The 16,843-nt window shown below is 41.9% G+C and overlaps 1 protein-coding gene across 1 annotated transcript in view; it reads left to right on the forward strand.

The window, feature by feature from the left end:
• The window catches only part of LOC110459576, a 37,681-nt gene that overhangs the window by 15,557 nt on the left and 5,281 nt on the right, over positions 1–16,843 (forward strand). The window contains exons 5-10 of the mRNA XM_021511906.1: positions 3,380–3,512; positions 4,009–4,121; positions 4,527–4,688; positions 6,932–7,006; positions 7,878–7,999; positions 8,566–8,667. Of these exons, the coding sequence (XP_021367581.1) occupies positions 3,380–3,512; positions 4,009–4,121; positions 4,527–4,688; positions 6,932–7,006; positions 7,878–7,999; positions 8,566–8,667 (707 nt within the window). The remainder of the gene's footprint in view (positions 1–3,379; positions 3,513–4,008; positions 4,122–4,526; positions 4,689–6,931; positions 7,007–7,877; positions 8,000–8,565; positions 8,668–16,843) is intronic.

The raw sequence follows: 16,843 nt of genomic DNA on the forward strand, positions 1-16,843 counted from the left end.
CTTCTCCTACACGTATACCTCACACAACTCCAACACGTGTACCTCTTACCACTCCTACACGTGTATCTCACGACACTCATACAAATGAACCTAACATTACTCCTACACGTGTATCTCACACCACTCCTACACGTGTACCTCACACCACTCTAACATGTGTACCTCACACCACTCCTACACGTGTACCTCACACCAATCCTACCCGTGTATCTAACACCACTCCTACACGTGTACATCACACAACTCATACACATGTACCTTACATCAATCCTACACGTGTACCTCGCACCACTCTAACATGTGTACCTAGCACCACTCCTACACGTGTACCTTACACCACTCCTACACGTTTACCTCACACAACTCCAACACGTATACCACACACTTCTCCTACACGTGTATCTCACGACACTCATGCACATGTACCTAACATTACTCCTTCACGTGTATCTCACGACACTCCTACACGTGTTGCTCACACCACTCCTACACGTGTACCTCACACCACTCCTACACGTGTATCTCACACCACTCCTACACGTGTACCTCACACCACTACCGCACGTGGTGTATCTCACGACACTCATCGTGTACCTCACACCAATCCTACACATGTACCTCACACCACTCCTACACATGTTCCTAACATCACTCCTACACGTGTACCTCACACAACTCCAACACGTGTACCTCACACCACTCCTACACGTGTATCTCACGACACTCATACACATGTACCTAACATCACTCCTACGACGTGTATCTCACACCACTCCTACACGTGTACATCACACCACTCCTACACGTGTACCTCACACCACTCCTACACGTGTACCTCACACCACTCCCGCACGTGTATCTCACACCACTCCTACACTTGTACTTTAACCACTCCTACACGTGTCCCAGCAGCAGCAGCAACAACAACAACAACAACAATAACAGCAGCAGCAACCATCCTACATAGACATTATGAAGCAGCCGGTATATGCTGTATTTACCCAGCAGCAGCAGCAGCAACAACAACAACAACTGCAATCGAACCGCTATAAATAAATGCAGTCAGGAAAAACACAAATACATGAGAACCCCCTATGACATCATCGATCGGTACCCCCCTCGTATATAGGTTTTCGCTTTAAATAGATGCAGTCGGGAAAAACCCAAATACATGAGAACCACCCTGTGACGTCATCGATCGTTACCTCCCTGCCGAAGGGGGGTGCTACCAGGAGGTGCCAGGGAGGTTGTTAGGATTATATACGGGAGTGCACCGGATGACCCTGGCCCAAAAGCGGCACTTTCCTTCTACTCGTGTTTTTCACACAAATCCTACACGTGTGCCTCACACCACTACTACACGTGTGCCTCCCACAACTTCTACACATGTATCTCAAACCACTCCTACATATGTTTAACACACCAGTCCTACACGTGTATCTCCCACCACTCCTACACGGGTACCTACATCACTCCTGAACGTGTATAGCACACAACTCCTACACCTGTACCTAATATCAATCCTACACGTGTACCTCACACCACTCTAACATGTGTACCTAGCACCACTCCTACACGTGTACCTCACACCACTCCTACACGTATACCTCACACAACTCCAACACGTGTACCTCACACCACTCCTACACGTGTATCTCACGACACTCATACACATGTACCTCACATCACTCCTACACGTGTACCTCACACCACTCCTACACATGTTCCTAACATCACTCCTACACGTGTACCTCACACCACTCTAACATGTGTACCTAGCACCACTCCTACACGTGTACCTCACACCACTCCTACACGTATACCTCACACAACTCCAATACGTGTACCACACACTTCTCCTACACGTATACCTCACACAACTCCAACACGTGTACCTCACACCACTCCTACACGTATACCTCACACCACTCCTACACGTGTATCTCACGACACTCATACACATGTACTTAAACCACTCCTACACGTGTCCCAGCAGCAGCAACAACAACAACAACAATAACAGCAGCAGCAACCATCCTACATAGACATTATGAAGCAGTCGGTATATGCTGTATTTACCCAGCAGCAGCAGCAGCAGCAACAACAACAACAACTGCAATCGAACCGCTATAAATAAATGCAGTCAGGAGAAACCCAAATACATGAGAACCACCCTGTGACGTCATCGATCGGTACCTCCCTGCCGAAGGGGGGTGCTACCAGGGGGGTGCCAGGGAGGTTGTTAGGATTATATACGGGAGTGCACCGGATGACCCTGGCCCAAAAGCGGCACTCGTGTATTTCACACAAATCCTACACGTGTGCCTCACACCACTACTACACGTGTGCCTCCCACAACTTCTACACATGTATCTCACACCACTCCTACATATGTTTAACCCACCAGTCCTACACGTGTATCTCCCACCACTCCTACACGGGTACCTACACCACTCCTGCACGTTTATCTCACACCACTCCTACACGTGTACCTCACACCACTCCTACACGTGTATCTCCCACCACTCCTACACGTGTATCTCACACCACTCCTACACGTGTACCTCACACCACTCATACACGTGTATCTCACACCACTTGTATGATATGGTTGATAAACCTAATTAAGAATTTCGTGAAAAGTGTTTGATATTAGGAAATGTACGACTTATCAATTATTGCCAACGTGTGGATATCACATGTTCTTTATAAAAAGTAATCTTGAACATTATTGTCCAAACGCATTATTACAATGTAGGTTTGTCTGCTTACGTCATATCACTTAACGAAACTTTTTAAACACTTGTAATTAATAAATACAGTAAATCATTAAAATTATTACTATCTGATGTATTGATATCGTAAATACATGTGAGATTAGCGCTAATGATTTATTCTGATCGTCAAAGCTTGACACTTGTATACGTGTTTAACCTATTGTTATACACGAACAGTTGAACTTGCCATTTGTTGGGTATTTTGAATTTGTGTTTGTCTGTTTTAAATGTATTTGACCTAATGTTATACACGTTGTTACGGCACGATTTCTCACCCGGGTGAGACCCCATGAGAAATCGTGCCGTAACACACGTACAGTTGAGTTGCCATCCTCACTTATCATTTCTTTTTTTGATATATTTGGCCTATTGCTATACAACACGTACAACAGTTCAAGTTTCTTTTTGTCATTTCTGTTTTGAGATTTGTTTGACCTTTCTAGTGTATATTGTCGCGAAGAGCGACATTGACATGTATCGAAATCTCTTAAAACAGTTACGGTTAATGGCACCTTGTGTGCTGTACTAGTGTCGAACATTTCACGTTTAATGTCATGATTTATTAAAGTGTACTGTTTTACTTTCCATTTGTCCCAAACCAGATCAAGATTGTACTGCATTTCTGTCAATTCCTGCTCCTGACGTTCATGCTGAAGATCACGTGGCCCGCTCTAATCCCGGCCGCCATGTCCTTGTTGACCTTTGCCTTCTCCAATGCCGACTTCTTAGCGATAAGTATGGAGTGTATTGCGCTGCGGTAGACAAGTAGACTCTGGGGTAGCATCACACACCTATTGTCAGCACTATTATTGGCACGGCCGATATATCACGCTCGCACCAAAACTTATCAAATAAAAAAAACCTGTTGAATTGTCTGCACTCGCAGTAATAAATATATCTCCCTGTTCAAATGTTTCTACTGCAGAAATGCGTAGTCGTCAGGAAATACATATGTTGCTCCTCTTATGTAAAATTTTCATTTAACTCCCGAGTAAGCTATTGGATAGAGAGGTTGTCAGTTACATGGCTGTGTTCTGATACATGATCAAAATGATTTGATTTATTTTACATTCCATCGTCCATTCATTTTCTCTCTCTAATGAATATCACGGAACAGGTCTGTGAGTGCTGACCCTTAGCTACAAGAGAACTCGTTATGTCTAGAACCGCGTCACAAAAATCAGACCGGGTAGTATTAATTATAAATTTATAAGAATTTATGTTTCTACAGATTGTCTGTTCCCGAAGCTGTCCACCAAGCTGAGTTATTACCTGACCTGGATGTCGTCCTTCCTACCCCCAGTGATCATCATTGTCTTCATGGCGTTTGTGGACAAAAGTATGGTAAGATTGTTTAAAGATCACCGATAACCATGATTTGTCTGGTAGATTGTAACATGGTAACACTTATTGCGATGTTTTAGAAAAACAAAGAATATGATGTGTGTTACAAGGTTTCAGTGATTGTAATGTTTTGACGAAGTCACAATTATTCTGATGCTTGTGGTAAAATCATAATCATTGCGATGTTTGCGATAATGTCGCAATGTTTCCGAGTTTCGAGAGGATCCAGGTCTATGATTGCGATGTATATATGGACCTATGTAGGTATGTGACGCGGTCGTCTGTAGACACGAAACAAGTCTCAATGATATGACGTTGGATGAAGACGTGTCTGAATTAAATATGCAGAAGCAGTACGAACAGGGTTGCTCTAGCGCTACGTTTCCGTTTCCATTTCCATCGCAGGGGTTCTGGTTGTCTCAGGAGAAAGACCGGAAGCGGAAGGAGAGACAGTGGCGACGCCGATCTATGTTACGGAGGATAACGTTCTATTTACTGGTAGCTACATATCTGCCCGTCACGCTGTTTTCCGCCCAAAGTAATAGCTGTTCCCACTCTGCCTACAAGGTAACTAACCCAGAGTAATAGTTGTTCACACTCCGCCTACAAGGTAACTAGCTCAAAGAAATAGTTGTTCCCTCTCCGCCTACAAGGTAACTGACCCAGAGTAATACTTGTTCCTATTCCGCCTACAAGGTAACTAACCCAGAGTAATAGTTGTTCCTATTCCGCCTACAAGGTAACTAACCCAGAGTAATGGTTGTTCCCAATCCTCCTACAAGGTACCTAACCCAGAGTAATAGTAGTTCCCATACCGCCTACAAGGTAACTAACCCAGAGTTATAGTCGTTCCCATTCCGCATACAAGGTAACTAACCCAGAGTAATAGTTGTTCCTATTCCGCCTACAAGGTAACTAACCCAGAGTTATAGTCGTTCCCATTCCGCATACAAGGTAACTAACCCAGAGTAATACTTGTTCTTATTCCGCCTACAAGGTAACTAACCCAGAGTTATAGTTGTTCTTATTCTGCCTACAAGGTAACTAACCCAGAGTAATAGTTGTTCCCAATCCTCCTACAAGGTAACTAACCCAGAGTAATAGTTGTTCTTATTCCGCCTACAAGGTAACTATCCCAGAGTAATAGTTGTTCCTATTCCGCCTACAAGGTAACTGACCCAGAGTAATACTTGTTCCTATTCCGCCTACAAGGTAACTTACCCAGAGTAATAGTTGTTACTATTCCGCCTACAAGGTAACTAACCCAGAGTTATAGTTGTCCTTATTCTGCCTACAAGGTAACTAACCCAGAGTAATAGTTGTTACTATTCCGCCTACAAGGTAACTAACCCAGAGTAATAGTTGTTACTATTCCGCCTACAAGGTAACTAACCCAGAGTAATAGTTGTTACTATTCCGCCTACAAGGTAACTAACCCAGAGTTATAGTCGTTCCCATTCCGCATACAAGGTAACTAACACAGAGTAATACTTGTTCTTATTCCGCCTACAAGGTAACTAACACAGAGTTATAGTTGTTCTTATTCTGCCTACAAGGTAACTATCCCAGAGTAATAGTTGTTCCCAATCCTCCTACAAGGTAACTAACCCAGAGTAATAGTTGTTACTATTCCGCCTACAAGGTAACTAACCCAGAGTAATTGTTGTTCACACTCGGCCTACAGGGTAACTAACACAGAGTAATAGTTGTTCCCATTCCGCCTACAAGCTAACTAACCCAGAGTAATAGTTGTTCCCATTCCGCATACAAGGTAACTAACCCAGACTAATACTTGTTCTTATTCCGCCTACAAGGTAACTAACACAGAGTTATAGTTGTTCTTATTCTGCCTACAAGGTAACTAACCCAGAGTAATAGTTGTTCACACTCGGCCTACAGGGTAACTAACCCAGAGTAATAGTTGTTCCCGTTCCGCCTACAAGGTAACTAACCCAGAGTAATTGTTGTTCACACTCGGCCTACAGGGTAACTAACCCAGAGTAATAGTTGTTCCCGTTCCGCCTACAAGGTAACTAACCCAGAGTAATAGTTGTTCCTATTCCGCCTACAAGGTAACTGACCCAGAGTAATACTTGTTCCTATTCCGCCTACAAGGTAACTTACCCAGAGTAATAGTTGTTCCTATTCCGCCTACAAGGTAACTAACCCAGAGTTATAGTCGTTCCCACTCCGCCTACAAAATACCTAACCCAGAGTTAAAGATGTTCCCACTCCGCCTACAAGGTAACTTACCCAGAGTTATAGTTGTTCCCACTCCGCCTACAAGGTAACTAACCCAAAGTAATAGCTGTTCACTTTCCACCTACAAAGTACACTTTCGATCTAGTACCTAACCAAGAGTAAAAGTAGTTCCCACTCCGCCTACAAAGTACCTTAACCAGAGTTATAGATGTTCCCACTCCGCCTACAAGGTAACTAAGCCAACGTTATAGCTGTTCATTTTCCGCCTACATGGTAACTAACCCAAAGTAGTAGTTGGTCACTTTCCGCCTACAGGGTACGGTTTCGATGTAGTACCTAACGTAGAGTGAAAGCTGTTCCAACTCCGCCTACAAGGTCACACAACGGCTTACATGGAATGTAAACCAGTAACAGCTGTTCCCTTTTCGCCTCAGAATTGGTATCTTATATTAATTACCCTTAGTAATTGCTGTTCCCACTCTGCCAAATAAAACAAAAAGTAATTGATAAGATATTTTAACTATAGGACTGCGTGCATAGTGACATCTTCCTCATATGTCCTTGTTGTAATATGACTTTTGATTGTTGTTCTATTTGTGATCCTGTAGGTGTTTGTGATTGACACATCAGAGAATGTCTTCCTACACGACCAGAGTCTGGATTGTGACACGTTTGATATGTCGGTAAGTAAGCGTTGAATGATAAATGTCATTTGCGTACGTTCATTTTACTATACTCACGGGAGCGATAGTTTTATACCGAAATCAACCTGATTGCCAGTCTATATGTCAGAAGTACTTGTTATGCATTTTAAGTCGTGTGAGCCATCATCAGCCTCGGGAGAAGCTCCGGATACTTTTTTGCTGTGAATCTTGAAACATTTACGACCAAATTTGAATCCATACGTTGCAATCTTATCCTGCTACCGTCTACAGTAGTGTACGGAAAATATTGATGTTATGCTTTACTAACAGAAGTGTTTTACAATGGTTCTTATTGCAGCGCTTTGCATGTTTGGGTGGGGTCTACGGCAATAGTTGGCTCATAGCTCTGTTTTACTTCTTTAATTGGCGCTCGAGGTCCCGGGAACTCCTAGAATATCGTGATTTCCAGTTTAGTAATCGAAGTACTTGAAAATGTCACCAGTTATGATTCATGCCCCATGCTGTTCCACGTCGATACGAGATGATTGAATATTTGACAGCAAGTTAGTGTTGTCAACAGCGGTTTAAATTCTCACCTTATAATATTGGTTAGTATTGTGATATTATTGTCATAATGACATCGATTTTTGTCATAATGACATCGATTTTTGTCATAATGACATCGATTTTCATCTCGGTCTCTAAAAATAACACACACACAAAAAATGTATTACTCAGACCGGTAGAATAATTACAAAAGGGTTAAAATTAATTAATTTGATACATACCGGAGCATCTTCGTGAGCCTCAGCATCACGTATGGATTATCAGGTGTTACATTTTAATCCAGTTTTAGAGTGTGCAGTGATGTGTAGTCTTAGTCATGTTGGTTGTAATTTTGTATTTACAGACGCTCGAGTTCGTGGCAATATTGTTTATGATCTACTCCGTTTTCCTCCCTCTGGCCGTCGTCCTGTTTTCCCTCATACAACGGAAGAGGTCTCTCCTAGAGGACGAGCGCCTCAAACACGGGTTAGAAACACCGCCAACAAAAAAATGAGTTATGAACTGAATGTTCGATTTTTTCCCTTGTCTTTCACAACCAAACGAACATGACCAAAGAAAACCAATATGTATAGAAGTCTCACGTTTCAACTGGAATAGAATAAAATGACGTGAGAACACTTTCAACCTTTCAAAATACGGTCGTGCTCAAAACATTCAAATTAACACGACCTTTGAACTTGTTAAACGTTCCAAAATATTATAACAATGACTTACATGGTGACCAGTGGTCTCGAACAAGATTCAAGTCCTTACTTATCACTGTTCCAAATTAGTATCGAGTTCCGGTAAGTATCTGTAGAGCCAAGATATGGTATAATTGCTTAAATTGAAATGTCAGCGATAGTAAATAGAATACAAAGTCGTCACTACCGTAAACGTCACCTGTCCCCTTCGTTCTCAGTGTTGACTATAACCAAGGTTACCGAAGTTTGATCCCACTCTTAGGACTTATTTTTCAAATGTCGTACAACCTTTTTCAATTGTTTGTCTACTTATGAGTCGTACAACCGTTGTTGTTGTTGTTGTTGTAGGTCTGTTTATGAATCCTACAAGTCTCGTTACTGCTTTTGGGAAGCCATTCCCATGCTCCGGAAAATCGTCCACATCGCCATGACTGAGACTAATGTCATCAGGTGAGTTCTTTGTCGCTTGTCTTTGTTAGGAGGGACCGCTCAGCTCTAGTTTTGTCGCTTGTCCTTGGTTGGAGGGAGAGCTTGGCTTTAGTTTTGTTGCTTGTCATTAAAGGGAGTGACCGCTCAGCTTAAGTTTTGTCATTTGACTTTGGTAGGAGTGACCGCTCAGCTTTAGTTTTGTCGATTGTCTGTGGTGGGAGGGACCGCTCAGCTTTAGTTTTGTCGATTTTCTGTGGTGGGAGTGACCGCTCAGCTTTAGTTTTGTCGATTGTCTGTGGTGGGAGTGACCGCTCAGCTTTAGCTTTGTCATTTGACTTTGTTGGGAGTGACCGCTCAGCTTTAGTTTTGTCGATTGTCTGTGGTGGGAGTGACCGCTCAGCTTTAGTTTTGTCATTTGACTTTGGTAGGAGTGACCGCTCAGCTTTAGTTTTGTCATTTGACTTTGGTGGGAGTGACCGCTAAGCTTTAGTTTTGTCGACTGTCTTTGGTGGTAGGGAGAGGTCGGCTTTAGTTTTGTTGCTTGTCTGTGGTGGGAGGATCGCTCAGCTTTAGCTTTGTCGCTTTTCTGTGGTGGGAGGGATCTCTCAGCTTTAGTTTTGTCGCTTGTCTGTGGTGGGAGCGATCTCTCAGCTTTAGCTTTGTCGCTTGTCTTTGGTGGGGGGGATCGCTCAGATCTACTTTTTGTTGATTGTCTTTTGTGGTAGGGAGAGCTCGGCTTTAGTTTTGTTGCTTGTCTGTGGTGGGATGGATCGCTCAGCTTTAGCTTTGTCGCTTTTCTGTGGTGGGAGGGATCTCTCAACTTTAGCTTTGTCGCTTGTCTGTGGTGGGAGGATCGCTCAGCTTTAGGTTTGTCGCTTGTCTGTGGTGGGAGCGATCTCTCAGCTTTAGCTTTGTCGCTTTTCTGTGGTGGGAGGGATCTCTCAGGTTTAGCTTTGTCGCTTGTCTGTGGGGGGAGGGATCGCTCAGCTTTAGCTTTGTCGCTTGTCTGTGGGGGGAGGGATCGCTCAGCTTTAGCGTTGTCGCTTGTCTGTGGTGGGAGGATCGCTCAGCTTTAGGTTTGTCGCTTGTCTGTGGTGGGAGGATCGCTCAGCTTTAGGTTTGTCGCTTGTCTGTGGTGGGAGTGATCTCTCAGCTTTAGCTTTGTCGCTTTTCTGTGGTGGGAGGGATCTCTCAGGTTTAGCTTTGTCGCTTGTCTGTGGGGGGAGGGATCTCTCAGCTTTAGCTTTGTCGCTTGTCTGTGGTGGGAGGGATCGCACAGATCTACTTTTGTAGATTGTCTTTGGTGGGAGGGATCGCTCAGATCTACTTTTTGTCGATTGTCTTTTGTGGTAGGGAGAGCTCGGCTTTAGTTTTGTTGCTTGTCTGTGGTGGGAGGGATCGCTCAGCTTTAGCTTTGTCGCTTGTCTGTGGTGGGAGGGACCGCTCAGATTTAGTTTTGTCGATTGTCTTTGGTAGGGACCGCTCAGATTTAGTTTTGTTGCTTGTCATTGAAAGGTGACCGCTACGCTTTAGTTTTGTCGTTTGTCTTTGGTGGGAGGGATCGCTCAGTTTTAGCTTTGTCGCTTGTCTGCGGTGGGAGGGATCGCTCAGCTTTAGCTTTGTCGGTCGTCTTTGGTAGGGACCGCTCAGATTTAGTTTTGTTGCTTGTCATTGAAAGGTGACCGCTACGCTTTAGTTTTGTCGTTTGTCTTTGGTGGGAGGGATCGCTCAGCTTTAGTTTTGTCGCTTGTCTTTGGTGGGAGGGATCGCTCAGCTTTAGTTTTGTCGCTTGTCTTTGGTGGGAGGGATCGCTCAGCTTTAGCTTTGTCGCTTGTCTTTGGTGGGAGGGATCGCTCAGCTTTAGTTTTGTCGCTTGTCTTTGGTGGGAGGGATCGCTCAGCTTTAGCTTTGTCGATTGTCTTTGGTGGGAGGGATCGCTCAGCTTTAGCGTTGTCGCTTGTCTGTGGTGGGAGGGATCGCTCAGCTCTACTTTTGTCGTTTGTCTTTGATGGGAGGGACCGCTCAGCTTTAGTTTTGTCGATTGTCTTTGGTGGGAGGGACCGCTCAGATTTAGTTTTGTCGTTTGTCGTTGATAGGAGGGACAGCTCGACTTTATTTTTGTCGCTTTTTTAGATGGGAGGTAGCGTTCGGCTTTAGTTTTGTCGCTTGTCTTTGGTGGGAGGGACCATTAAGCCTAAGTTTGTCTTTGGTAGTTGTATTAACTCCCACGGGTAATCAAGTGTGTAACATTACTATTGTTGTGATATAAACTATTTAACGTACGCGCGCAAGATATTTCCCTGTTGGTACATTCTAAAAGCAAAGTGATTTTTTCTTCTGAATTATGTCAGGATGAGCATTCCCAAATGCAATTAGCTGTATGTACTGAATCACAAAAAACAGAACCAGACAGTAATTATTTTTCGGTGCTTGCTAGATTCTGTCGAGGGGGGGTTCAAAGATGTGAGAAAAAATGTATTTTTATATCTACGTGTATTTTAAAAACTTTAAAAAAAATTATCTCAATATCAGCATTTTTTTTTATTTTTTTTTACACGGATTCATAAAAGGAGATAGTTATTTCAGACTACGCTATACCGTGACATAGACGGTACCTTGTACGACGCCATACCGTACCCGCGTGTCATTATTTTTAGAACTACCGTGACACAAATTATTACCGCGGTCAAACCCCGTGCAATCATAGCGTATTTACACGTGTCGTTGCGTGACGTCAGTCAGATTTCAACCGTGTTTCGGCACCAATATCGATCAAACTTACACGTTACAAAAATGAAGATTGATAGTACTCTCAGATAAAATGTTATTTTTTCTGTCTGACTTAACAGCCTAAACTGTACCTGTATATCAAGTGAGAACCATGTCGCCCCATTTATCTGTCTGTGGCTATGATTTATAATATTACAGTGTCCACTGTTCCAGACTCTTTAATGGTCACTGCCCGAGACAATCTTGTTTTTTCATTGTCACAATAAAATGTTCTGAATTGTCATATGGAATAAATCCAAATCGGTATCTCGGAGCAGACCAATGAAAACGGTTGTCAAGGGAAATCTGGTTCTGAACTCATGTTTGATCATAGCTGTTCAATCAAAGCCGGTGTTGTTTGTCCAGTACATATTCATGAAGTCGGCAACAATTCCTTGGTGTTATTTTTATACATGAAGTCTGTCAAAACAGAAATGTGGACATTTTGTCTCGTTTATAACTTAACTTCTATCGGAGTCATTTTGTTTCATTATAACTTACTATCTAGTGGAGACGTTTTGTTTCCTTTATAAAATACTGTCTATTAATATTGTAGACCGCTGGTTCCATTTAAAAACTACCCTGTCATGTTGACATTTTGCTTTATTTATAACCTATATTGCTGGCCTTTCGTTTTCTTTAAAAAACGATATTTTGTTCCATTTATTAACTACGCTCCGTGGTTGACATTTTGTTCGATTTGATAAACAGCCTCTGTTTGTACCTTTTCTGTTTCCTCTTGTAGTTTTATAGGGCTAGGCATTGGAACTGTTCTCTATCTTTAATAAACCATTTCCGAACAGAAAACCAAAGCTGCCGAGGACTTTTATGAGAATATTTTTTTTATTTTTTCATTTTAATATTTAAACAAAATCAATCAATAACATTTTCCTTATTGTAATAAAAAATCAGCATGGCTAGACCGAGATTCGAACACCGGACTTTAGATCGGTATACCATCGCTCTTACCGATTAAGCCACATGCAGTGACCTGTTCGTTTATGCGAAACAACCTGTTTTTCTGTTTTTAAATGTAACATTTTCGGGTACAAATCCTGCCGGACCTGCAAATGTTTATGCATGTCTTGAAGGCATTGTCAAGGCTCGCTTGAAAGCAGCATCAGATTACTAGGTCCGACTTTATTTCACAAACGAACAACTCTGGTCCAGCCGGTCCGCGAACCGTTTGGATCGCGATAAGCGTTGTGCTACAGTTATATCCCAACAGAAGCTAAGAGGAGGTTACAGTTTATAAAAAAACACCAGTGCAGTTGGATAGTTGGATCCATGAAGAAATGCTTTCTCTCTCTACATAAACATGTATAACGTTGTATCCTCAAGTATCAGATTGCAATGTTTATATTGCTTGCACATCAAGTTACAATGGTCGCGCTAAAATTGCATGCAGTTCCAACCGAATTCTTTGGTGTGCGAAAATAATGCAACCGGGGAGGAATGTCGTGCTGGCGTGTCCAGGATATGGCACTCCAGTGAGGTGAGATTGAAAACTAAATTAACCCTTGAGTGCCCCATCATTTTATCATGGCATCATCTGGTACGAGGACCCCAAACCCTAAATAAATAAACAAAACAAACGAACAAAAAACTGACGTGCCAAATTATCCATTTAAAATTAGGAATAACATCAATGACCTGCTATGATGCAATCACGCACGCGAACTCTTTGATTGACGTGCGACTAAAATACATGTAAAACATGTGCATTGATCTGTCATCAATTACCTTGTTCATCAGGGTTAGTGAGAACATTTAAACAGAGCCCGTCACCACGGATCAACGTCCGCTACCTTGGAAGGAGTCTGAGCAGCGAGCAGGGTAAATTGGTCTTGACAATGCCGATAGCAAACACATTGTGATTTCTCAGGCAATAGGCTGCAGACAAACAAATCGAAAATCGATCAACTCTGCATAAACTTGTGCTCTAAAGTGGCAGCTTCAACTGATTACCTCGCTTTGACCTAAACATTGCAACTTCTAAAGGTCAATCCAAAACGCGCAAAGTGAGAAATAATAACGGAATCGTCGATACAGCGTGATCTTGACATTTCAAATCACTAAATGTATCTACCTTTGACCGCATGCGCTTGACTCCTCTCACTAACCAAATGCAAACATATCGGAAAATTGAAATAGGTTGTTCCGAATGGGAACGCCTGTGATTTGGTCTTGACATTCAAGTTTAGTCGTTTCAGGGTGTTATTTCTACGGTTCACGGTAGGTTAGAAAACACATCTACATGTCGATGATTAGTACTTACCCTACGAACTATAACTCTTGACCTCCAGTTAAAAACCTCTATGACATTCGTGTTTCTTCTCTTTAATTAGGAAATTATTTACCAATTTCTAAAAAAAAAAAAATTTTTTTATCGGAAACGGCTATCACCATGACCTTTACTTACCGAGCGTTTTTCTCTCATGTTCATTAATGTGACCTTGACAGTTAACTTTTTCTCCAAGAGTTATTGGATTTTCACTGCAAGGACAGAGCAAGAGAAGAGAATCGGCTGTGTTGTAACTATACTTCAACTGCCTGTAACATAAACATTCTTAATTAGCTCTGTTCTTAAGTTGTGATATTGACGTATGGCGAGAAAAGTAAACGTGGTTGATACATATTAATGCTAGGTATTAGAATTAGCGCGATTTGTTTAGTAATTTGACCTTGATGTTGAAAAAGGAAATCAGAAATCGTTGACACACTATTGAAATTGAAGAGCGCACGCGGGGAATTAACCTGAGCGACACCGCGCCTCCTATGGAGTATCTAAAGTATAAAATCGATCCTAAACTAAAAAGTGCAGTCAGAACCCTCGAAACCTAACTGACATACAGCTAGACTTTTTTTTCAAAACAATGCGAAACGTTGTACATCCAATCGCGTAACTGGCCGTGTCGTTAGTATGTAAGGCTATTCTGTGTGTCAAAAATGCCTGTGTACGTCTCTACTACAATGTATGGTGCCAATTATCCACTGGGTCGCGGGTTCGAGGCCCTCCTGGGACAGTCGCCAGGTACTGGTCGCAGGTCTGTTGTTTTTCCCCGGGTACTCCGGCTTTCCTCCACCACCAAAACACGTCAAGTCCTTACATGACCATGGCTGCCAATAGGACAACGAACACAAACTAACAAAGTGATCCTGTACATATACCTTTACTTTGATCGGGCAGGTATGTCAGTAGCGTAGTACGTGTACGAAATGGATCAAAAGGGGCGTAGGGTTAGAATGCAAGCTTTTTTCTGTCGTTATTGGTGACAGAAATTTGCTTGTGCACACACAAACATCATTCCATTCACTGATCCGATTTGTATTCTGTAATCAGCGCGTGTTCCTGAGTATTGAATAGTACCGGTAATTGCCCGATCGTACAAGCATATCGATACCTAGCCAGCGTCCGAGTTGTCTCAAGTACAGCTCTAAAATACACTGTTGTTCTCTGCCGTCGACCTCGCAATAAGTTCCCAATCATCGATTTACGTCATTGCAGTGTTGTCCTTTTTTAAATTTTGTGTAGTTAGCACACACTTCTAGCGACAATGGGCTGATGTGTTCTAGGGAGGCATGCAGCGTGTGTTTTTTTTAATTCCTTTCGACGCGGACGAAACAACAGCCTCACCTGACGCAGATTGATTTAAATGTCCCCCAGACTACAAAAGCCGCTGAATGAATGTTGCCACACTTACACTCATTTCGTTTATATTGTCACACCTGATATATGTAATTTCCTTATATGTAAATATGTTCTAATCAAATGAATTATTATGCACACTTGAGGTATCGGGAGGACGTTACGAATGTTTATGCCAAAATAAGCGACGACTCTCTAATAATGACCTATTCGTGGATGCCATACCATTGTGAACAAAGTTCAAGGTCTATATTCCAAGGTTGGCCGTAGCCTTGTAGCTGGAATTAAGTCTGACAGGGTTTGCACGAAACACAAGTTTAAGTACCGTATAACAGGATATTTTCGCGGGGATGCTATTTTCGCGATTCCGCGGGTCAATAACATGGTCGCGAAAATATGATCCGCAGAATAATATGACAAGAGTAAAATGAGCCGCGATAGTAAACTTCATAACCGTAATGTGGCCATGAAATAGCGCACATGTGGTTGTTTACGATTCACATACATAAAGAGTAATGATGTTTTAGATAAACTATATCACACATGTACTAGTTTTGTTGATGATACGTTTAACAAAATGCAATTACTTGTTGTTGCTCAAAATGTTGTCATAAAACCTTTTTATTTAGCTTTTATATGCAGACATTTCCGTCTTTGTGCCAAAACACCGCAAAAAGATTAGTTCCTTCACATGTCTAGATAACGAATTTATAATCCGTGTAAATATTTTTTTTTAAGTTTGGGTCAAAAAAGCGGAAATTTTAAGCCTATATAAATAACGTGTGAAACGGTATAAGGTATATCCACTGTAGCCGGAAGTTGTACAATTGTACGTTATAAAGAGTCTTACATGCATCTTTCCATTTTCGCTGTATTCTACATATGGTTAGGAATACTTTAGACATTCGGAACACTGTAGACACGGATTTATCATTCAGCTGACCTTTAATACCACCGATGAGTCCAAATGGACGAAATGGCCGTATGTTACAGTAAAATGTTTACTTTGTTTGGCTGGCTGCATTTACATAAAATATTTTATATTCTAGTGTTAATTATGACCTTTTTAGAGTTAACCTTGTTGAGAGTGCATCTTGTAATTGTGGTCATCCTTGTGAGAATGTCTTTCACTATTTTATGGAATGTCAACTTTTTACAAACGAAAGACGTATTTTGGTTCAAAATTTGATTAATTTGAATGTTGCGTTAAATTTAGAAATTCTTTTGTTCGGCAATTCACAATTTTCCGTGGACCTTAACTCAAACATTTTTAGATCTGTGCAAAACTTTATTAAATCCAGCAAGGGATTTTGAATTCAAATTGTAATAACAATCGTATATATTTATTGTCATTATTGTAATGTCATTTCAAATGTATATTGGGAGAAGGCGTTGATAAGTTGTTATAACTTGTGCCTAATCCCTTGTCTAATTTTGGCAATAAATATGTTTAAACTAAACCCCAACGGTTGCGGAAAAAGAGAAGTGATGTCTGATAGGGTTAGTTGTTATCCCTTCGACGGCAGAGTGGTTTTCCCCCGTGGGTTTTTCTCCACCACGAAAACAACATTTGTTCCCCAAGCGGTGTCGTAGTAAAAGCTCTACAGAGCGTATAGGTTTATTTATTGTATGGCGCCGTACCATTATTTACTGGTTACAGAACCTTGAATTTTGGGGTATCAAAACTCGCACCATTTGTTAATGTTTGTTTAAAGGTAATCTTCATTTACAATATACCACTGAGCTCTTTTCTGGGGGGGGGGGGGGGGGAAAAAAAAA

Source organism: Mizuhopecten yessoensis, unplaced genomic scaffold (genome assembly GCF_002113885.1).
Source record: "Mizuhopecten yessoensis strain PY_sf001 unplaced genomic scaffold, ASM211388v2 scaffold10115, whole genome shotgun sequence".
NCBI classification, from domain to species: Eukaryota; Metazoa; Mollusca; class Bivalvia; order Pectinida; family Pectinidae; genus Mizuhopecten; species Mizuhopecten yessoensis.